The following is a 24671-nucleotide window of genomic DNA, read 5'->3' on the forward strand; positions in this document are numbered from 1 at the left end:
ATACTGCAGTCTGAACTTAAACTACTAAAACCAGGTAGAACGTGTGTATAAATTATAATGAACCTATATGTTTTAATAATTTAACATCTGAACTATTTTTCAATCACAGTATTTTCAATATAGTTATTAACAGCGCTATTTAGAGACTTCGCTGATTTAGAGGTCTCAAATCTGTGAGCTTAACATTCTTCATCAAGAATATGGGCAACATGTAATGATTGACAATGAAAAAAGGTGCGACTGTTGTTCCCAGGTGATAATTGGTACATTTACTATCAATATAGCATTACAAATAGTTTTCCAGATTGCATTTTGGCGATGCTAGTATTGGATCGCAACTGAGACAACCTTGTTCAATTTGTGTCCCGAGGCAAAACCATTCGAGAACCACTGCTTTACCTAAACTAAGTTTTATATTACATTTTAAATATCATGTCTAACTTTAATGAATTCTGCTTTTTCTTTGGTGATAGACAACAAGGAAGAACCCTTGAGTTGAAGAATTCTGTCTATTTAGGTTTAAAATAGCCCATCCATCATTGGAGTTGTCTTTTGTCATGTCTTGAAGCTTATTGTAGAATCAGCTCCACCTGTACAGTGAAATTCTAAGAAAGAGACATCTCCACAGTATTTACTGCACAACAAAATATAATTTAATGAATTCACTTGTCACAGTTTGAAACACAAATCTATTTTCATATATAAAATAAAAGGATCCAGTACCCTCCATTTGTCTCAGAATAAGGCATGCAGTCTTCATAGAGCTTTGGACATGTAAAGCTACAGGTCATGTTACAGTAGGACTCACAGAGACATTCAGGTCATGTTAAAGTAGGACTCACAGAGACATTCAGGTCATGTTACAGTAGGACTCACAGAGACATTCAGCCACAAGTACACACAGAAGCGCTCGGAGTAGCCACTCTTGTCTTGGGGCCCAATGAACATTTATTCTTTGTGCACACAATGCGTAGGTATAGGTGGGAATGAACACAAAACACAACACCTAAGGTATAGTAGTAATTCACATTTATGTAGCAACAAGGTAGAACACTTTAACTGTGTGTGGGGGGGTCCATTCAGCTCTCCAAGCTCCTCAGAAAAAGTGGTTAGGTGAAGGTGGAATACTGTATTATGTGACTTACTTTTGACATACATTTACACAAAAAATTATTAGTAGTAGACTAGTACATTGTGTGAAAATAGTATGTAGGTGGTGCGTAAAATTATAACTTTTTTCAGCCGTGACTCTTGCTTTCCACCCTATAAGCAGAGGCCTTTTTGGAAAAGATATATAAAGAGTGTAATCACTATAAAGGAGTTGTATCATTCATTGGATTAAATGTTCAATGGTTCAATTGAGAGTTCCACCAAAATACTACTACTCTTGTAACTCGCATATCCAGTAGAAAGTACAGAGAACTTTTTGTTTAGTGCAAAATCTAACTTTTGTTATACAATACACACATTTTGCACTATATTTACCAGATACTTAAGACAACATGCTATCGAGGAAAATGTACAAACATTTAAATGATAAACCCTTCTGGTGCATTATAAATAAATAAAGGTGAAATATTCTAGTATTTTTACTTCCCTATGCATGCGGACATGTCTCCGGCTGTGAGAGTGGCCAGGTGGGGCAGAGGTGGAGTCACGGCTGTTGGGGCTATGGGGAGATGGAGAGAAGAGCTGTGCGGTGGGTGGAAGAAAAGTTGGAGTAGCAGGGCGTTGTCAAGGTGATGGGAGGGGCGGCTCATTACGCTTGCTGAGCCGCTTGCTGCGCCTCTTGCACTCTCTGGCGACAGCCCACGGCTGTGATGAGGGCTGCACCCTTGCCGCTCCCATCCTCCGACAACAGGAAGTTGACTTTACACTTGGGGGCGAGCTCCTTCACTGTCTGGTGGAAGATCCGGGAAAAGCTGGAGAGACAGGGAGACAGGCACACATAGTCAGATGAGTATAAGGATAATTGTCTCTCATAGGACATATCACTGAATTGATGATGCGGATTCATTACAGTTGTACTCAGAGTTCTATTTCTATGATATCTAAGTAGACAAGATGTAGCAGATGTGAAATGTCCTTATCCTCTGACACTAATATCACACGTCATTATGGACATGCTTCTAATTTCCACCTTTTAACATTTTAAGGAAGCTTTGGATTTAGTTTACTATGAGCTAACACTGGCTCTCCTTTTTTCCCTCTCCTTTCCTCTCTCTCTATCCCTCCATCACTCACTGTGGGTGCAGTTTGTAGAGTGTTCCGTCCACCCCCACAGTGACGTCTAGGTGGTCCAGCCCTCTGTTCTCACGAATCTTGTCCACCACGCCGGCCATTCCGGCTCCGCAGATCTGAGCCGCACGGCGGGACACGGTGCTGCATACCTCCTTGACGATGATACTGTCGTCACATGTGCTGTCCAGACCCAGCTGCTGTAGGATGGCCCTGACCTGCAGCAAGGCCAGGCGATCGCTGGGGAAAGAAAGGGTTAAAGGTCAATCAAGAGCCATTGGATCACTGGATACTGAATAGTTACTTGTGCATACAGGTAGGCCTAATACTGGTTACAGTCTCATAAAGGTGTCTGTATCATATTCTTATGTGTTTGTAACAATGTAGATGCCATTGTTGTGAACAATTTCTAATTGTATTAAGTGTTGGTTCTCAACAGCGTAGATCATCTCTGCACATCCCAAATTACAACAGGATACTTATGCACACCCCCAGGCACATATCCTTAGTTAATAGGGTCAAATTTAAGTACAGATTTTTTAGTTTAATCACATGTTCTCTACCTCTCTATCTGGGACAGGAACTTTGTCTCAAAGATGCCTCTGGTCTTCAGCGTCTCAGAGATCTTTCCACGGAACAGGAAGCCGCGCTTGGTCAGGTCAATCAGGATGTTCCTCACAATTTCTCCCAGGTACATGCCGCTACACATCTTCTCATACCTGAGACATGGAGTGAAACATACCCAACATTTGAGGCAGATAACTTAGTTATTTAGTTAGGCCCATCTTTCCTCAGGGAGCATAGTACAGTAGACCATCGATGACTCTTAGTCTAACATACCAACAATCAAAACCAAGCACCATTTTATTATGGATAACATTAAAGTATTTTAGAGTCAATAAAGGATTCTGGTTCAAATACGATAAAGTACAGATGCATACTCAGGCCATTAACAAAACACTTAGGCCAAAAAACCAACAACCAAAAAAAACACATTTCAACCTATCCTTAGCTCAGAGAGCCATTTACTAGTTTGGCTGTTCAATTGTCACCTCTGTTTGCCCTCATTGAGTGAGTTCTCGTCCACGGCGCAGTCGTACTGCGTCCTGATATCGTCCAGGCACCCATTGTCCCCGAAGGCACCCCACTCCATGTTGACACACATGCGTCCCTCGTTCCCCTCCACCGTCTCTATGTTCCTCATCTCCTCCATGTAACACGCATTACTGCCCGTCCCTGTTAGAATGCACGTGACATCCCAGGTCTATAAATCTGTACAGTATTATATGTATTGTGGATATACTGCTTATTACAATGTACATTACAGTAAATTATATACCATTTGGTATAAAAGTTTTAGCCATTAGCTTTGTATCCAATTTCATCAACTTATTTTGCATTTGATAGAAAAACAATGTTGTACTGTAAGTGTTGATTAAATTAAGTAGTGGCCTGTATACCTGCAATAAGTCCAACCTCACAGGTGGGCTCTTCGTATGCACACGTCATCATTGTTCCAACAGTGTCGTTCACCACAGCTACCACATCCAGATCAAACTCCTACACATACACACAACACACAAACAACATTATGAGTTGAACAGTACATTTGAGTGAGTTGAACTATACATTTTCTGTTCACCCAATGCTTTAAATAGTAACCTCATTCGTCACCTTAATTTACTGTCACAACCAGAAAACAAACCTCCATTTAGAGTTATGCATCATGTTGTAAAACAAAAAACATGATATTATTTTCAAATCAAATCACATTTTATTTGTCACATACACATGGTTAGCATATGTTAATGCAAGTGTAGCGAAATGCTTGTGTTTCTAGTTCCGACCATGCAGTAACATCTAACAAGTAATTTAACCTAACAATTTCACAACAACTACCTTATACACACAAGTGTAATGGAATGAATAAGAATATGTACATAAAAATATATGAATGAGTGATGGTCAAACGGCATAGGCAAGATGCAGTAGATGGTATAGAGTACAGTATATACATATGAGATGAGTAATGTAGGGTATGTAAACATTATATAAAGTGCCATTGTTTAAAGTGGCTAGTGATACATTTATTACATCAAGATGCAGTAGATGGTATAGAGTACAGTATATACATATGAGATGAGTAATGTAGGGTATGTAAACATTAGTGGCATTGTTTAAAGTGGCTAGTGATACATTTATTACATCAATTTTTCCATTATTAAAGTGGCTAGAGTTGAGTCAGTATGTTGGCAGCAGCCACTCAATGTTAGTGATGGCTGTTTAACAGTCTGATGGCCTTGAGAAAGAAGCTGTTTTTCAGTCTCTCGGTCCCAGCTTTGATGCACCTGTACTGATCTCGCCTTCTGGATGATAGCGGGGTGAACAGGCAGTGGCTCGGGTGGTTGTTGTACTTGATTATCTTTTTGGCCTTCCTGTGACATCGGTTGGTGTAGGTGTCCTGGAGGGCAGGTAGTTTGCCCCCGGTGATGCGTTGTGCAGACCTCACTACCCTGTGGAGAGCCTTACGGTTATGGGCAGAGCAGTTGCCGTACCAGGCGCTGATACAGCCCGACAGGATGCTCTCGATTGTGCATCTGTAAAAGTTTGTGAGTGTTTTTAGTGACAAGCCGAATTTCTTCAGCCTCCTGAGGTTGAAGAGGTGCTGCTGCGCCTTCTTCACCACGCTGTCTGTGTGGGTGGACCATTTTAGTTTGTCCGTGATGTGTACGCCGAGGAACTTAAAACTTTTCACCCTCTCCACTACTGTCCCGTCAATATGGATAGGGGGCTGCTTCCTCTGCTGTTTCCTGAAGTCCATGATCATCTCCTTTGTTTTGTTGACATTGAGTGTGAGGTTATTTTCCTGACACCACACTCCGAGGGCCCTCACCTCCTCCCTGTAGGCCGTCTCGTCGTTGTTGGTAATCAAGCCTACCACTGTAGTGTCGTCTGCAAACTTGATGATTGAGTTGGAGGCGTGCATGGCCACGCAGTCGTGGGTGAACAGGGAGTACAGGAGAGAGCTGAGAACGCACCCTTGTGGGGCCCCAGGGTTGAGGATCAGCGGGCTGGAGATGTTGTTACCTACCCTCACCACCTGGGGACGGCCCGTCAGGAAGTCCAGGACCCAGTTGCACAGGGCGGGGTCGAGACCCAGGGTCTCGAGCTTAATGATGAGTTTGGGGGGTACTATGGTGTTAAATGCTGAGCTGTAATCGATGAACAGCATTCTTACATAGGTATTCCTCTTGTCCAGATGGGTTAGGGCAGTGTGCAGTGTGATTGCGTTTGCGTCGTCTGTGGACCTATTGGGGCGGTAAGCAAATTGGAGTGGGTCTAGGGTGTCAGGTAGGGTGGAGGTGATATGGTCCTTGACTAGTCTCTCAAAGCACTTCATGATGACGGAAGTGAGTGCTACGGGGCGGTAGTCATTTAGCTCAGTTACCTTAGCTTTCTTGGGAACAGGAACAATGGTGGCCCTCTTGAAGCATGTGGGAACAGCAGACTGGGATAAGGATTGATTGAATATGTCCGTAAACACACCAGCCAGCTGGTCTGCGCATGCTCTGAGGACGCGGTCGGGGATGCCGTCTGGGCCTGCAGCCCTGCGAGGGTTAACACGTTTAAATGTTTTACTCACGTTGGCTGCAGTGAAGGAGAAGCCCGCAGGTTTTGGTTGCGGGCCGTGTCAGTGGCACTGTATTGTCCTCAAAGCGAGCAAAGAAGTTGTTTAGTCTGTCTGGGAACAAGACATCGTGGTCCGCGACGGGGCTGGTATTTCTTTTGTAGTCCGTGATTAACTGTAGACCCTGCCCCATACCTCTCGTGTCTGAGCCGTTGAATTGCGACTCCACTTTGTCTCTATACTGACGCTTAGCTTGTTTGATTGCCTACCACTGTGAGTGTTGGTGAATGTTGGTGTGTACAAATGGTTGTTTCTCAATGAATTATCCACTTTCCCCCCCTGGAAATGTTAGTGAATGGCTGGTTCAACTGAAAGATGATTTCAGACATGGCAACCTTTCAAATAGCACTCCAAGAACAATGCCACCCACTGACCCTCCACACACTCATTATTATGCAGAAGCTCAGACAGGAGACAGACAGGCATACACACACACATACACACACACAATTAACAAAGAGATATATTCCCATTCCCATTTGTAAAGATCCTGATTTTTTTGTTGTTGTTGCTAGAAATATAAACTCGCAATTTGGTCACAACAATGGTCACAACAAACACTCTCAAGTTAATTTGTCTTATACTTTTCCTGTAACGATTTACAGTCATTTTTGCATTCTTGTTTATTACAATTTTCCCATGTTAATAACATGCTATTTAAACAATTTCCACACCTCTGCATTGCGGTAGTCCTGGAAATCCAACCCTAGGCAACACAGTGACTAGGGACTGGTTTCAGTAATTGACTCTTTATGTTATAGATGAACTACGTCACTACCTACAGTACGTTGATAAAAAAAAAAGCTATTATCTTGGCTCTCCCACAAATCATGAGGCAGTCATGCCAGAACGTCGCGATTCAAAACCAAAGCTTGCAGGAAAAACCTTTGCTGTGGTTTTAGTTAAAGTAGTTGATGCAAACTAGCCACTTGCGAAATGCACTCATTAAAAATAACCAAAGTGATCTCCATCTTGCTAGCCAATATTTAGTATTTATTTATTTTGCCAATATTTAGTATTTTATTCAAGCCAATAAAGTAGTGATGTAGGTAGTTACATACTTCCTCTATGCCAAAATAGGCCATAATTGAAACCAGGTTGTAGTCACTGTGTTGCCTAGGGACAGGTTTTCGAGACTAGCATTGCGGCTCCGTTTTACCTGTTTTTTTTCCCCGAATCAATTTGCTCATTGACATTCAACTAATACTTACTTCATCCTCCATCTAAAAGGGTGAAATTGATAAAGAAAAGATACTGAGAAACATGTTGGTGTGTGATTTGGGCTGAGAACCCCTCAGAACAACAAATCCAGATTGACTGAAGCACATTGAGTATAACTGAGTTACTGCAGCACGGCTGAAAGTTGCCAATGGAGACATTGCATATGCTACTAGCATATGCTCCTAATGGTAACTTAGCATGATATGCTATTGTTTTTTTTAAATATTGTGGTCTGGCATGGGATGGTATCAGTATTTCCAACCGCATAGAGTGATTTATTGTTGATAAATGGTGTTATGAATGAGATCAGCCTTTACCTGGGGTGTTAATGTTGATGGTGACTGAGACAGTGTAGTGGCAGTTCAGTTATGGCGCATGAGTGTAATGACAGTTCCACACAGTATTGCCAATTTAGCGATTCTGTTACTATATTTAGCGAGTTTTCAGACCCCTCCAGCGACTTTTATTGGTAAAAGAGCCTAGCAACAAATTCAGCTACTTTTCAGGCTGCCTTTGAGGAGTTTTGCCACAAAGGATTTCTATGGTTTTGATAGCATTTAGTAGAGGTCGACCGATTATGATTTTTCAACGCCGATACCGATTATTGGAGGGCCAAAGAAAGCCGATGCCGATTAATCGGGCAATCTTTTTTTGCTTTATTTGTAATAATGACAATTACAACAATACTGAATGAACACTTATTTTAACTTAATATAATACATCAATAAAATCTATTTAGCCTCAAATAAATAATGAAACATGTTCAATTTGGTTTAAATAATGCAAAAACAAAGTGTTGGAGAAGAAAGTAAAAGTGCAATATGTGCCATGTAAGAAAGCTAACGTTTAAGTTCCTTGCTCAGAACATGAGAACATATGAAAGCTGGTGATTCCTTTTAACATGAGTCTTCAATATTCCCAGGTAAGAAGTTTTAGGTTGTAGTTATTATAGGAATTATAGGACTATTTCTCTCTATACGATTTGTATTTCATATACCTTTGACTATTGGATGTTCTTATGGGCACTTTAGTATTGCCAGTGTAACAGTATAGCTTCCGTCCCTCTCCTCGCTCCTACCTGGGCTTGAACCAGGAACACATCGACAACAGCCACCCTCGAAGCAGCGTTACCCATGCAGAGCAAGGGGAACAACCACTCCAAGTCTCAGAGCGAGTGACGTTTGAAACGCTATTAGCGTGCACCCCACTAACTAGCTAGCCATTTCACATCGGTTACACCAGCCTAATCTTGGGAGTTGATAGGCTTGAAGTCATAAACAGCGCAATGCTTGAAGCACAGCGAAGAGCTGCTGGCAAAACGCACTAAAGTGCTGTTTGAATGAATGCTTACGAGCCTGCTACTGCCTACCACCGCTCAGTCAGACTGCTCTATCAAATCATAGACTTAATTATAATATAATAAACACACAGAAATACGAGCCTTAGGTCATTAATATGGTCGAATCCGGAAACTATCATCTCGAAAAAAATTTTTTTTCCTTTCAGTGAAATACGGAACCGTTCCGTATTTTATCCAATGGGTGGCATCCCTAAGTCTAAATATTCCTGTTATATTGTACAACCTTCAATGTTATGTCATAATTACGTAAAATTCTGGCAAATTAGTTCGCAACGAGACAGGCGGCCCAAACTGTTGCATATACCCTGACTCTGCGTGCAATGAACGCAAGAGAAGTGACACAATTTCACCTGGTTAATATTGCCTGCTAACCTGGATTTCTTTTAGCTAAATATGCAGGTTTAAAATATATACTTCTGTGTATTGATTTTAAGAAAGGCATTGATGTTTATGGTTAGGTACACGTTGGAGCAACGTGTTCCTAAGCGATTATATGCAACACAGGACAGGCTAGATCAACTAGTAATATCATCAACCATGTGTAGTTAACTAGTGATTATGATTGATTGATTGTTTTTTATAAGATAAGTTTAATGCTAGCTAGCAACTTACCTTGGCTTCTTACTGCATTCGCGTAACAGGCAGGCTCCTCATGGAGTGCAATGTAAAGCAGGTGGTTAGAGCGTTGGACTAGTTAACCGTAAGGTTGCAAGATTGAATCCCCGAGCTGACAAGGTAAAAATCTGTCGTTCTGCCCCTGAACAAGGCAGTTAACCCACCGTTCCTAGGCCGTCATTGAAAATAAGAATGTGTTCTTAACTGACTTGCCTAGTTAAGTAATGGTGTAAAAAATAAATGTAAAAATCGGCCAAATCGGCATCCAAAAATACCGATTTCCGATTGTTATGAAAACTTGAAATCGGCCCTAATTAATCGGCCATTCCGATTAATCGGTCGACCTCTAGCATTTAGCGACTTTTCCCACTCAAACTTTTCTGCCGCAAAACATGGTAGAAGCTATTTCAGGGACCGCAGCTCTGCAGGGCAAATTGGTGCTGTGACTTCGTCATGGCAACGGCAAAACGTCACCCAGCGACTTCTAGTGACAAGTCAATGAGCCAAAAGTGATTCTCACCTCTTTCCTCTTGATTCCCTCCCGGAGAAGCTCCACCACATCTTCACCCTCACAGTCTGTGCATTTGAAGCCTTTGGTCCAGTTCACAAGGATACCCTAAAAAACAGAAAAGGCACTTTTTGGTTACCTAGAGCTGGACGATATGGGCAAAAATCCATATTGCGATAAATTGCATGAATTTATGCGATAACGCTAAATAGAACGATACATTTATAACAATGTACACCACCATTTTTTCTATTACAAAGAAATGTATTGTTGTAGTGTCAATTGTCCCATTAACAATCACCCATATTAGCAAACTTATAGAATTTCAAACTTCACATTTCTCTAGTATAGGCTACTTATCGCAATGAACGATATCAGCAAAATGCCTTCGGTGTCAATAATTTTCGATTTATCGTCCCAGCTCTACGATCACCTTAATACATTGACTTGATTTTCGGTGCATCCACATATTTTATAGTTACAGCAGACACGACTGTCACTCTGAGAACGATCAATGAAATATACTGTGAAATGCGAATGTTGATCATAATTGTCAGTGAGAGTGATTCCATTTTTGGAGGATCTTGCATGACAGGATATATTTTGGGTTCTCATCCAGGGTAGATGTTAGCCAGCAGATAAGATACTCACTGCATCCAGGCTCTTCTGGTGGCAGGGGAAGGAAAAGGTGAAGCCCAGAGGCAGACGGGCGCTCTTCATGCCCATGTAGTCCAGGAAGTCAGAGATGCAGTGCACAATGTGGTCAAAGAGCTGGAGAAAACGGTTGAAAAAAACAGCTTTAATCATATGCTGACTGCATTCATTTAATTATGAATTTAATGATAAATTGGCTTGATGATGTGCTGGCTGTATTTATTTCAGTACAGACAGAAATAAATCAGACTCAATTTATGTATGGAAAAACTACTGAAGTATGGTATTTGGACATTTGAAAACGGATGAATCATAGTTCATGAATTGAGACCGAATCTAATGGCTTTTGGCTAATGACATTTAGTAATTTCAGCCATTGCTGTACCTCCTCTCCCGTGCCCTGCATGACCTCGGTGGGAATGGCGTAGATTTTGTTGTGCATCTCCACTGTACGCCTTTTCCCACTACGGATCTTAACCAGCAGCACCCGGAAGTTTGTCCCTCCCAGATCCAGAGCCAGAAAATCCCCATTTTCTGTAACATGAGGGCTGGCTTATTAGCTAATGATATTACAATACCATACAAACTTCCACTATTTCCATAAGATATTCTCATGCTTCAAATGTTGATTCTCATAGTTCTACCTATATGAATTGCTTGAGGTCAGTGACATTCATCTGCTGTTCAGATTAGGCAGGGATATTGGGTGACAGTTCAGTAAAAATGAAGGGATTCTAACATGCAAATGCCCAAGGATTATACAAAAAGTACAAAAAGTAGACCAATTATGAAAGCACTGAAGCTTTTAAACTTTTGCGGGTGTCAGTCCCAATTTATTCCCTAACGGTTGAATAAGGAATTCCTCTATGGAGGTGTAATTGAATTCCTGAATCGACTACAATTCAGATGGAACTGATTCCTGCCAACTCTGAATAGTGGTGAGAAGATATATTAATTCCTCCTTTAAATCCTTCCATCCATCCATCCATCCATCCATCCATCCATCCATCCATCCATCCATCCTTCCACAACCCCCTCCTGTTGGTCACCTGTTCCGTCAGGCGTGCTGCGCACGTAGGTGGGCAGCATCTTGACGGTGGCCGAGTCGTGGGTCTTTTTCCCCAGGCCGTTCTCAATCTCTGTCCTCATCCTCTTCTTTACCTCCAGCAGCTGGGCTTTGCTCAGACGGAACTCGGCCAGTGTCTGGGCAATCTGGCGTGCCTGGTCGGCCAGACGGTACGCCACTGCCGTCACCATGGCAGCACCCTTGGCACTTCCGCTTTCGGACAGCAGGAAACGGACGTCAGAGTCGGGCACCAAACGCCGCACCGTCTTGTGGAGACGCCGGGCATATCTGCAGAGAGAGGAGAAGGGCGGATGGATGGAAGAGATTACAAGCTGTTTGGATTTTTGTATCAAAGCCTAGTACTTGTCAGAGAAATGTCAATCTTGATATGTTATTGCATCATCACTTGTGGTAGAGACCAGCATATTCTTTGACACCTGTGGCTATTTTGAAATTCCCTCCTGTTCTCTTGTTGTGTTCTTGCACAGAGGAGGTCCTATCGACCTCAAGTAGGATTGAGTACTCACTGAGGGTGCATCTTGTACATCGACCCATCAATGCCCACAGTGGTGCGCAGGCGGGCGACTCCCTTGTTGTCCTTCAGCCGAGTAAGGATACCTCCCAGTGTAGCTGCGATGAGGTTCGCAGAGCGGAAGGATACAATAGTGCACACGTGTTGTACGGCAACACAGTCCTCTTGAGAAGGCTCCACCCCAAGCCTCGTTAGAACCTCTTTGCATTTGGTCAGGCCTTCCTTGCTCCTGTCATGGGGAGAGAGAGGTCAATGGCAAGAATTTATGTAGTGCATGAGCTCTACAGCTCACTTAGCCTCAAATAACTTTTCATTGTATGTAATGAAGGTCATATAGTCCACAAAAACAACGGAGTTGTGTATATTTTCCTTGGAAGAAATTGTCCATGGTTGACCTCTTACTTCTCAATGGCTGAAACATGCTTTGTTTCGATCTTCCCTTTTGTCAGAAGCTCAGGGGTTATCCGACCCTCGAACAGCAGTCCCTCCTTGGCCATCTTGACCAGGATGAGGCGGACCAGCTCTCCCATAAACATCCCGCTGGCCATCTTCTCAAACCTTCCCAGACAGACACAACAGAGACAGTGTCAGTTGATTTTTAGGGCTTGTAAACAAATACACAGCTTTACGTTCTCTGAGGAGTTATTGTTATGTGACATGACTCTTCCCAGAGATTTTGTAAATACCTGCTTGGGTTGAACAATGTCTACACTGTTTTATGTTTTATCTTGGCTGTGAGAGTGGCAAGCCCCAGGCCTGGAGCCCTATATATTTATCACTTGTAGTGATTTTTTGAAGCTTTTGAGGCTGCAAAAAGTGCCTGATTCAATGGACGCTTAACTGACAAATTGTACTGTAATTAGCTTTAGGTTATAACTCCGTTATGGCAACAACTGTCAACACATATTCCACATAGCAGTCCTGAGTACCATGCAGGCCCTGCTGTCTTGACTTACAGCTGTTTCCCAGGGTTGAGGGAGCCTCGGTCGATCTCCCGGTCAAATTCTGTACGGAGGTCCTCCAGGGACCCGTCGTCCCCGAACGCCCCCCACTCTGTGTTGATGCACATCCTGCCCTCGTCTCCCTCCACCAGGTCAATGTGCCGCAGCTCCTCCATGTAGCAGGCATTAGTACCAGTACCTGAAAGTACACCCAGCCTTGTAAATAACCTGTCTGGAGCACTACGGCAAGCCACAGGAGAATGCTGTGCCGCAAAATGGACATCTGCTTAATTTTCACGTAATTTTAGAATTAACATGAGTCTACAATGCCACAACCATTATTTGCCATTGGCAAGCTGCACAGTTCTTTTACCACCTTTTATCAATAACCCTTTTGAGTGTATGCGATCATACATGTCTTGAATGCTGTGTATCCTCACCTATGATGATGCCAACTTCACATCGTTGATCGTCGAACCCACAGGTCATCATTGTTCCGGTTGTGTCATTGACCACTGCCATGATGTCAGCTTCATAGTCCTGACAAATACAATATGTTTTCTAATTCTCTTCCAGTAGTACACGTGGTAATTCAATTATGGTTAAGAAATAAGAAAACTCACCCCTCGTTTCTTGATGGCCTTGTTCAGAAGCTTCACAACATCCATGCCTTCTACACCACTCACTTTAAACTTCTTTGTCCAAGTCACTAAGACGGCCTGTAACAGACATCACTTTCTTTAATAAATCTGTCCTATGACCACCTAGTGTTAGTCTTAGCTAGTATTAGCTGGTGTTGACTGGTGTTGGCTAGTGTTAGCTAGTATTGGCTAGAGTTGGCTAGTCTTAGCTAGTATTAGCTGGTGTTAGCTGGTGTTAACTGGTGTTGGCTAGTGTTAGCTAGAGTTGGCAAGTCTTAGCTAGTGTTAGCTGGTGTTGGCTAGTGTTGGCTAGTCTTAGCTAGTTTTAGCTGGTGTTAACTAGTGTTGGCTAGTCTTAGCTAGTGTTGGCTTTTTAAATGGCATTTAAAATGAGGATTTTGTCCCCCAGGCAGGTACCACCCCTGCAGTTATATACTCTACAACAGAACTGTGCAAACTCAAACCCTAAAAGTTGTCTTATACTTAAATATATACACTGCTCAAAAAAATAAAGGGAACACTTAAACAACACAATGTAACTCCAAGTCAATCACACTTCTGTGAAATCAAACTGTCCACTTAGGAAGCAACACTAATTGACAATAAATTTCACATGAAATTATAGGCAATTAGCAAGACACCCCCAATAAAGGAGTGGTTCTGCAGGTGGGGACCACAGACCACTTCTCAGTTCCTATGCTTCCTGGCTGATGTTTTGGTCACTTTTGAATGCTGGCGGTGCTTTCACTCTAGTGGTAGCATGAGACGGAGTCTACAACCCACACAAGTGGCTCAGGTAGTGCAGCTCATCCAGGATGGCACATCAATGTGAGCTGTGGCAAGAAGGTTTGCTGTGTCTGTCAGCGTAGTGTCCAGAGCATGGAGGCGCTACCAGGAGACAGGCCAGTACATCAGGAGACGTGGAGGAGGCCGTAGGAGGGCAACAACCCAGCAGCAGGACCGCTACCTCCGCCTTTGTGCAAGGAGGAGCAGGAGAAGCACTGCCAGAGCCCTGCAAAATGACCTCCAGCAGGCCACAAATGTGCATGTGTCTGCTCAAACGGTCAGAAACACGCTCCATGAGGGTGGTATGAGGGCCCGACATCCACAGGTGGGGGTTGTGCTTACAGCCAGAGAACAGCAAGATTGGCAAATTCGCCACTGGCGCCCTGTGCTCTTCACAGATGAAAGCAGGTTCACACTGAGCACGTGACAGACGTGACAGAGTCTGGAGACGCCGTGGAGAACGTTCTGCTGCCTGCAACATCCTCCAGCATGACCGGTTTGGCGGTGGGTCAGTCATGGTGTGGGGTGGCATTTCTTTGGGGGGCCGCACAGCCCTCCATGTGCTCGCCAGAGGTAGCCTGACTGCCATTAGGTACCGAGATGAGATCCTCAGACCCCTTGTGAGACCATATGCTGGTACGGTTGGCCCTGGGTTCCTCCTAATGCAAGACAATGCTAGACCTCATGTGGCTGGAGTGTGTCAGCAGTTCCTGCAAGAGGAAGGCATTGATGCTATGGACTGGCCCGCCCGTTCCCCAGACCTGAATCCAATTGAGCACATCTGGGACATCATGTCTCGCTCCATCCACCAACGCCACGTTGCACCACAGACTGTCCAGGAGTTGGCGGATGCTTTAGTCCAGGTCTGGGAGGAGATCCCTCAGGAGACCATCCGCCACCTCATCAGGAGCATGCCCAGGCTTTGTAGGGAGGTCATACAGGCACGTGAAGGCCACACACACTACTGAGCCTCATTTTGACTTGTTTTAAGGACATTACATCGAAGTTGTAGTGTGATTTTCCACTTTAATTTTGAGTGTGACTCCAAATCCAGACCTCCATGGGTTGATAAATTGGATTTCCATTGATTATTTTTGTGTGATTTTGTCAACACATTCAACTACATAAAGAAAAAAGAATTTAATAAGATTATTTCTTTCATTTAGATCTAGGATGTGTTGTTTAAGTGTTCCCTTTATTTTTTTGAGCAGTATATATTTTTTAAATATGCCATTTATTATGGTTTCTCAACATCTCAAATAAAGCATTTAAAACATTATAAAAGCATACATTATTGGAACCTCTTACCTCGTCCAGTTTGGTTTGTGCACATGGGAAGGAGAATGTGAATCCTACAGGGAGTTTTTTATCCTTGATCTTTTGCTTCTCCATGAAGTCACCAAGGCATTCTGCGACATGGTCAAAGAGCTACAGACATAAAAATAACTTGCATTGAGGAGTTAGACGGAAGCACGTTGTTATACAATTACACATAATAACAGTAGCAGCAACCCAACCCTATTGGCTTATCAAACCCCTAATTAACAATTAAACTGGTTTGAATTGGTGAATCATGATGGTGGCCAGCAGTTCTTCAAGTCAGTCCTCTACTACGACCACTCTGTAGGCCTATAGGTTACAGCTTGGAATGTTTTTTTTGTTTCAACCAATCACAATTGATCTCTCTCGTTACAGAATTGTTGTGGGTATCACGTTACTGTTGCCAACTGCCCTCTCTCGGGGACTTTCAACAGTCAACATATTTACATTTACATTTAAGTCATTTAGCAGACGCTCTTATCCAGAGCGACTTACAACAGATGTCAACAGTGTAGTGATGGGGGTCTTGATGTCACACCCACTTCATAGGACAAACAGATCCATACAACAATATTGAGTGACTGCTTTTATACAGAGTGATCCTTATTGTTTGACCCAGTGAACCTCTGATGTGAGTGAATGAGACTATAGGCAATGGTCTGGGAGTGTTTGGGCAGTTTAGAGGTTTTTTTTTGTGTTTGAGTTTGTTTTGTTGTATTTTTGAGGGTGTTTTGGTTTGTTTTTTGGTGGTGTTTTGTGGTGTTGATGACCTGCGTCCCACTCCCATGGATAATGTCCTCAGGGGTCTCATAGACCAGGCTTTCCATCTGAACCGGCTGCTTCTTGTCTTGTGTCACCTTCACGCGCAGGATACGGAAGTTGGAGCCACCCAGATCCAGAGCTAAGAAATCCCCCTTTTCTGTCAGATTGGAGAAGATAAAATAAAAACGCAGAAGAAAATACATTAACAACATGACCTATTTTCTAGTCTCTTTCAAGCAGCGTATTACTTTCTACAAAATTCCTTTTAGGTGAACTGAATTGATCGCCTGCCAGGTGCTATATGTCAGGATTATATGTCATTCTAGGAAGGGAGACAAAATCATACTCTGTCCTCAAAAGGTAAAGAAAGGCCTGTTTATATTGATTGTATAGATCTGGCACCAAGCTGATTGTGTACTCCAGACACTAAGCTGATCTAATTACACTATCTGTCTGGTGTTGACCACAGAGCATTATCACAATCTGTTCCCTTGACCTGTCTGGAATGAAATGTCACTGAGCTGTATTGGATGGAGGTGTGTCTGATGGCCTACAGACTAGACGATGGCTCCATTTGTAGCTGCCATTAAAGCAAAGTAGAATTCTATCCTCAGGCTAACTAGGTAATGTTCTGTTATAACACTGTTATAGAGTACTGCTGTTCCATCTAGATTGTAGTTTACAGTAAAGGGCCTGTAGTTAAATGAGTTCTCCACTGTTGATATTCATCTTTCCTTACTCTGTAAAGAATACCATCACAGAAAATATATTGCATGTGTTGCTATCTTGTTGATCATGGCATTGATGGCTTGTTATTGGCCTGTGTAACTAAGTAAATTGTTGATTATACTTTTGCACACATCTCACATACTTGACACATGTCAGTTGTCAGCTGTCACCATAGCCTCAACTTTGAACTTTGACTGAATCCCTCTTCCCGGACCCCCTCATGTCCAGTGGCAGAAAACTATGGCTATTTATAACATGCAAGATGACAGGGAACTGCTCACGACAGGCTGGCTTTATGATACGACCCCTCTGCAAGGCTAGCCTTGTTGGGCCTTGGGATTTACTGTCCACGGGCCGCTCTGTTTACAAACAAAGATAGGCCACCCTGGTCTATGCATAGGTTGGATGTTTGGAGTAAACCTCTTGACAACGCCCTCTACTATCAGCAGTGGGCTCTACTATCAGTGGCCTCTACTATCAGCAGTGGTCTCTACAATCAGCAGTGGGCTCTACTATCAGTGGCCTCTACTATCAGCAGTGGCCTCTACAATCAGCAAGTTCAAAATAGCTTTCTGACATTTTATTATCAGGCAACATTTTACATATAGTATTTTCCATCCTCTTCTCCAAAGTAGTAACTTTATGCTGGGAAGATTGCCTGTTGACATTCAACATTACATTTGTTAATGTAACCCAATAGTCTAGTTATTTATTAATGAGGGCTGGGCATTTTAACTGATGTTGACAGGCAATCAGCAGTAAACAAACAAGGAAACAAACAGTGAACTCATTTCCTCTTTTTTCATGTCTTAAACTATAAATCTTACCTGTAACTTTAAATTTCAACTACAACAGATACATTTTATATACTATAAACTGAACAAAAATAACCCCAACTGTCCCCAATAAACCCAACTACCCCAACGGTGGACCCCTGCATCATTTTGCATGAGCTCAGTGTCTCTGTATCAGCGTCAGCGATATTAAATGTTATCATGCACCGCTATAGCACAGCTAATCATACTGACATACTGACAGCCCATAGACACTCTAGTGGCCACAGAGAGCACTGCTTTGCTCCTGGGCTCACAACAATGGCGCTAGGTGGCCATATGACCTGCCAAGTTCAAATACAGGGGCCACACAGTACACACAAAAAGCCTAATGTCACAGAATGGCACTGGCCATTTAAAACACCTCAGCACATTTTTGCAGCACAGATAAGCTGGGAGTGTAGTGTGCTTTAAAGTGCTTACAGTATAAACACTATTTTCTATGTAGCGTTAAAAGTCCAATAGTGGTAGTTTGGTGCTTTTACTGTATAGAAGTAGCCTGAAAGGACATGCCAGGATATGCAAGCTGCATGTCCAAATGGGATCCATGCCATTATCTTATGATTATGAATGTATAGGTTTTTTGTCATGCAGAGAGGCAGCGAACATCATCAGTGTGGATTATTTCCAATGTATATATTGCTGTATTTTATTAAAGAGATTGAAGGCAATATTAAGCACTTTCCAATTCGTAACAAATCATCCGAATTGCAGGAAAATTATTATTATTATAATTCTTTGCAGGATGTAACATATCATATGAAATGGATGACTTTGTGCACAATTTCCGGGGACCCGTTTTGGCTTGTGAACCAACTGAGCCACACAGAACCACTATTGCATTGAAGTTTACACTGTATTGACGTGACACTTTACCTGATCCATCAGGGATGGACCTGACAAAGGTGGGCAGCATCTTGACAGTCGCGGTGGTGTTGGTGTCGCGGCCCAGCCCGTTCTCCAGCTCCCGCCGGAACCGACACTTGATGTCATGCAGCGTCTCGTCAGAGAAACGCATAGAGTAAAGGTACTTGTCGATCTATAGACCACCACAGGAAAGAATGGATACAATATGTTATGATGATGTGTCATCATGGTACAGTATATTCAAGGATTAGGGTCTTGAGCTTTACTGACCCTAACTATTATGTATTGTTATGATACTGTATATTACTCAACCAATGATGGAGTGCAGGTACTTAGCAATATGAAGACAGACAGACATTACAAGTTGTCATATTATTCCAGAGTGCAGTGGAACACAATCCACAGGGAACAACTGGATAGGATCCACAGATTATTATATAATCTCTTGCAGTGGCATTAGTATTCACCAGTCGCTATGGGGCTCCAAAAAGAAGAGCTGAGCTGAACAATATTACTGCTGTAAAGCCAATAGCTGGAGAATGATTGTCCTGATATAAATAGCATTGTGCAGCCTTCACATGTGTGACGCTAGTAATTGAGTAGTAGTAAGCTACAAACGTTATGAAATGCGCACTATCAGAGACCATCTGTTTTCATCACAATGGTAAGTATTAGTACAATTTTGGGGCATCAAAAAATTTAATGATTAAGATAATTTAATATTCTCATATGAATTGTAATATAATAATATAGTATAGTAGTAGTATAATATACTGTCATAATAATTGACGTAATATAATATTTTGTTGAATCAGCCCTCATACAGGTCTTAATCAGGAATGTAATGGTTAACTGAATTTATTCCCAGGGGCCTTAACATTTTCATTGCTGTGGTGAATCACACATTAGCTAGCTACAGTACTAGGGGCACGTGCACATGCTGCACTACACGTCACGTATGACATCACAAATCAAATCCCACACTCCATCAGAGAACGAGCCACTCTGTCTTTACTCAGTCTCTAGGGGATGTCACACAGGTCAAGTCAAAACCAATGGATTTATTAATGTATAATGTGTGTCCTGAGACAACTAGATGCTCTGATGCTTCTCTGACATCTACATGTCGTGCCTTGTTTCTGTTCTGATCTGAGGTCAACATCTGTCTATCACTAACGGGCGTGTTCCCTCCTATCCACGGGAATGAACAAGGGAATGGATTTGGTTACAGGCCTAGTGTCAGGGGAGGAGGATGGCGAGGCAAGGTGGGGTTTGGCACTTTAACCGTTTCCATGACGATGGAGGGACCGAGAGAGGAGTCAGAGAGAGAGAGAAGAAGAGGGGGAGGGGGAGAGGAAGTGCTCACGGCTTCCTTCTAAGCAGCCTCTAGCTCACAGACACCTGTCTGCTTCAGACGCCCCGGCAACAGACGCCCCGGAAACACTCCTTTGCGGTGAGAGGGGGGCTAGCATGCACTGCATCACGACCACCACCAGCTAGCCCACCCAGCTTGCACATCCTAATCTCAAGGACACACAGTGTGTTTATTAAAAACTGCACACTCCTGTTCCAATACTTACTGTTGACAAGACTAACCACTCATCAAAATTAAATCAGATGTCCATCATGGCTTCCCTCCCAATGCTCCATCCTCACCCAGCCTCATCAAATGTCCCAGAGGCATATTGATATGCAGATAGCATCAACCATCAACCAGTGTCCATGACTGTCAGCAGCGTCTACTCTTGCAAAACTGACCCATTCTAGAGGGAAGAGTACGGTAAAAGTGTTATAGTCACTCACCTTCTTAACCTGGTCATCCTTCAGCTCAGTGAAGTAATATGCCAGAAGCTGTGCCGCTATCATCCTGCCTGCACGTATGCGAGGGCTGTCAGCGACTGACGGACGGAGGGAGGTGAGAGAAAAGGGAGGAAAGAACAACCGATATCCAAGCTCTCTCTTGTCCTTCACTGATCTCTTCTTTATTCTAATGAGGAGGAAACGCAGGCCTGAGCTGTCCTAGTCTCCTTTGAAGAGAGTTGTGAGGTAAAAGTGCTAGTAAAACAGTGAAGAAGAAGAAGTTGTGCCTTGGTTGCACACACACAGGCACACACACAGTGTCTTGTCTGTGTCTCAGTGCTGTGGTGCTAGCTCTCCTAGCTGTTCCCTGCTAGCTGCCTGTCTGTCGGTGGATGCAGTGCTGCACTGGAATGGTGGTCAGCTATGCCCTGCCCCCACCGTACACTGATTGGCTGAGCCGGGGCTGCTGGCGGAGGGTATGGCAAGGGGAGGGGGGGCTGAGGGCTTCTCCTTCAGCTTAGGAAATGAGGAGAGAAGAACGGGGGATAGGAAGAGAGAGAGAGGTGGGAGGGAAAGGGGGATTGCAAGAGAAATGGATAAGGGAGGAAGTGGAAGCTTGGTTGATACAGTATCCCACCCCTCTCCTCGCAGCAGCAGAGAGAGAGACATCGAAAGAGAGGGATAGAGAAAAAGAGAGGGAGAGACGCCCGGCCGGCATGTCTGCACCCAGGGGAGGACGTGCAAGTAGGAGGGAAATCACATGATGATGTCATTCCTCTCTGCATCACCATCCTCATGCTGGGGCATCAGCTGGATGATTGGAGGTGACTGAAGGGCATCCTGACAGCTCTAGGGACATATATAGAAAAATACTTTAGGTTAAGGTCTCTGAGTTGAGTGTTTGTGTTAGTGACACCTATTCTACTTCTATTGCCCCATCAAAGTTTGATGTGATGTAGTCTGTGACCCTGTGACCTCTCTCCAAAGTGGAACCAGTGGACATCGCAAGTTATTTTTCATAATTGTATTGATGAGGTCAACCTCTTGAAATTTAGGATGGGTTTGGATATTTGGTGGGGGCCTTTTATAAAACAGACAATGTATCAAGTCAGAGAAGATTCAGTGAAGAGTCTGGATGGAAAAATGTATCTAACGACTTGAGTGCTTGACATACGTGGTCTGAGCCTGAGGTAGAGAAGAAGTTTGAAAGCATCTCACCACTCTCACCAACTGTTGTATTGAATAGAAGCGGGCAGAAATCTGAGGAAAAGTTCTGTATGTCACTGTTTTTGAATATTATGAATGCCATCCTATCGTTTTTTTGTCAAACAATTAATCAATACCGATTTACCAAAACAGCTCATCTGTAACGTGTACCATTTAATCCAGAATGATATTTCTTTCTGTTTTGAAATGTCACTAAAATGTCAATTTCGCAAAATATTACAGCTGCTTATGACAGTCACCTTTCTTTTGTCTTTTGACCTTCAAGTTTGAACCACAAGAAAATGCCCCATCAATGGTATAAAACCAAGGACTGAAACACCGTATCAATTTCCGATGATCTGATGCAACAAAATTCAACATTACTATACCTGGTCTTGAAGGTGTTAAATATCCCCCTTCTCTCCTTCTATGCAGTCCCCAGTACGTCAACCTCACGCTTTACGTAAACTGAACCATCTTGGCTGACTCAATGACGCGTGACGCTTCTGACGTCTTTTCCCCTCAACTCTATAGTGAATTAGGACCTCCCCCTCTTTTCTCCCCTCCTCCCTCCCTACTCCTTTCCCTCTATCCCCCTCGAAGAAGGGTTTTCCCTCTCTCTGTTCTGTCCTCCACAGGAGTAGCTTGAGAGAGAGAAGAGTGTGCTTTGTGTTTGGTTGACCTGTCAATCTCTCCTCCAAAAAGACTGCCTGGTGCCATCATGGCCGCTCCAAGGTGACCTTGTCTCTGGCTTCACTGTGAGAGGCCACAGAGAGAGAATAATAAAGGGATACTATTGACACAGAACTAGACTATACAGTCACCTCAAATTATTTGCAGCCTTGATAAAGATGAGCAAAAAATACTGTATATTACGAGGTTATTATAGTTTGGTGTTTTTATATTGGTTTTTATTTTTATTGGTTTTAATATTATTTGAAATTCAGTTTATTTTCAGTTAGTTTTCAGATTAACTTTACTCGTTTTTATTTAGTTTTAGTGTTAGGGACAGAAAGTAGCCTATATGTGGGAGGCTAGGAGCCATTTATGTTTTGTATAGTTTGTGTGTGTCACGATCGTCAAAAGGAGTGGACCAAAGCACAGCGTGGTGAGTGTTCATCTTTGTATTTAAATTATAAATCAGAACACTACAAACAAAAGAATAAACAACGACCGTAACGTCTTGCAGGCTTGACAAGCAGTACAAAGATCCCACAACTGACTGTGGGAAAAAGGGCTGCCTAAGTATGATTCCCAATCAGAGACAACGAATGACAGCTGCCTCTGATTGGAAACCATACTCGGCCAATAAAGAAAAAACAACATAGACATACAACACATAGAATGCCCACCCCATGTCACACCCTGACCTAATCAAACAGAGAAAAACAACTCTCTCAGGTCAGGGTGTGACAGTACCCCCCCCCAAAGGTGCGGACTCCCGGCCGCAAACCTGAACCTATTGGGGAGGGTCCGGGTGGGCATCTATCTGGTTCGGGGCGTAGCCCCCACACCGCCCGCTGATCCCCCCGCTTCTGTGTCGCTGGAGGAACCAGACCGTGGATCAGCGCCGGAGGCTCTGAACTGCCGACCGCCGCTGAAGACTCTGGGCTGCAGGCCGCCGCTGAAGACTCTGGGCTGCGGACCGTCGCTGAGGACTCTGGGCTGCGGACTGTCGCTGAGGACTCTGGGCCGCGGACCGTCGCTGAGGACTCTGGGCCGCGGACCGTCGCTGAGGACTCTGGGCCGCGGACCGTCGCTGAGGACTCTGGGCCGCGGACCGTCGCTGAGGACTCTGGGCCGCGGACCGTCGCTGAGGACTCTGGGCCGCGGACCGTCGCTGAGGACTCTGGGCCGCGGACCGTCGCTGAGGACTCTGGGCCGCGGACCGTCGCTGAGGACTCTGGGCCGCGGACCGTCGCTGGAGGCTCCGGGCCGGGGAGCGTCGCTGGAGGCTCCGGGCTGAGGAGCGTCGCTGGAGGCTCCGAACTGGAGAGCGTCTCTGTAGGTTCCGGACTGGGGACCTTTGCTGCAGGCTCCGTGCCATGGATCATCACTACTGGTTCCGCGCCATGGATCATCACTGGAGGCTTTGTGCCATGGATCATCACTGGAGGCTCCGTGCCATGGATTATCACTGGAGGCTTCGGCCCATGGACCATCCCTACAGGCTCCGGGCCATGGATCATCACTGGAGGCTTCATGCCATGGATCATCCCTACAGGCTCCGGGCCATGGATCATCACTGGAGGCTTTGTGCCATGGATTATCACTGGAGGCTTCGGACCATTGATCATCACTGGAGGCTTCCTACGGGGAGCTGGAACCGGTCTCACCAGACTGGGGAGATGCACTGAGGACCGCGTGCTCAAAGCAGGCACTGGCCGTACTGGGCTATGGCAGTGTACTGGAGGTCTGGTGCTTAGGGCTGGCACAACCCGTCCTGGCTCGATGTTGACGATAGCCCGGCAAGGGCGGAGCGCTGGTACAGGACGAACTGGGCTGTGCTGGTGAATGAGGGGTACCGTGCGTAGAGCAGGTGCAGGATAAACTGGGCCGAAGAGACGCACTGGAGACCAGATACGTTGAGCCGGTGCACTTCTCCCTGGCTGCCGGCCAACTCTAGCATGGCAACGGTGAGGAGCTTGCACCGGGCGCACCGGGCTGTGAGTACGCACTGGCGACACAGTGCGTATCACCGCATAACACGGTGCTTGCCCGGTCACTCGCTCCCCAAGGGTAAGCACGGGGAGTTGGCTCAGGTCTTAAACCCGCCTTAGCCAATCTACCCATGTGCCCCCCCCCTCCCCCCATTTGTTTTTTGCCGCTGCCTCTCGGGCCTCCGTTGTTGCCCTGCCTGTCGATCTCGTCTCTGTACCTCCCTCGCTGCTTCCACCTGTTCCC

At 44.3% G+C, this 24671-nt stretch overlaps 1 protein-coding gene across 1 annotated transcript; it reads right to left on the bottom strand.

Annotated features, from left to right (window-relative positions):
• Positions 1 to 630: 630 nt before the first annotated feature.
• Positions 631 to 20993, bottom strand: LOC106564733 (hexokinase-1). Its single transcript, XM_014131035.2, has 18 exons — positions 20565 to 20993; positions 18771 to 18933; positions 16341 to 16489; positions 15559 to 15678; positions 13447 to 13542; positions 13264 to 13363; positions 12839 to 13022; positions 12285 to 12440; positions 11878 to 12111; positions 11334 to 11638; positions 10670 to 10818; positions 10282 to 10401; positions 9643 to 9738; positions 3699 to 3798; positions 3291 to 3474; positions 2802 to 2957; positions 2245 to 2478; positions 631 to 1922 (listed from the first exon to the last, which is right to left on the bottom strand). The coding sequence occupies exons 1-18, from the start codon at positions 20625 to 20627 to the stop codon at positions 1760 to 1762; spliced, it is 2772 nt and encodes a 923-aa protein (XP_013986510.1). The 5' UTR covers positions 20628 to 20993; the 3' UTR covers positions 631 to 1759.
• Between the last annotated feature and the right edge of the window lie 3678 nt (positions 20994 to 24671).

This window comes from Salmo salar, chromosome ssa12 (assembly GCF_905237065.1).
Source record: "Salmo salar chromosome ssa12, Ssal_v3.1, whole genome shotgun sequence".
Lineage (NCBI taxonomy): Eukaryota > Metazoa > Chordata > Actinopteri > Salmoniformes > Salmonidae > Salmo > Salmo salar.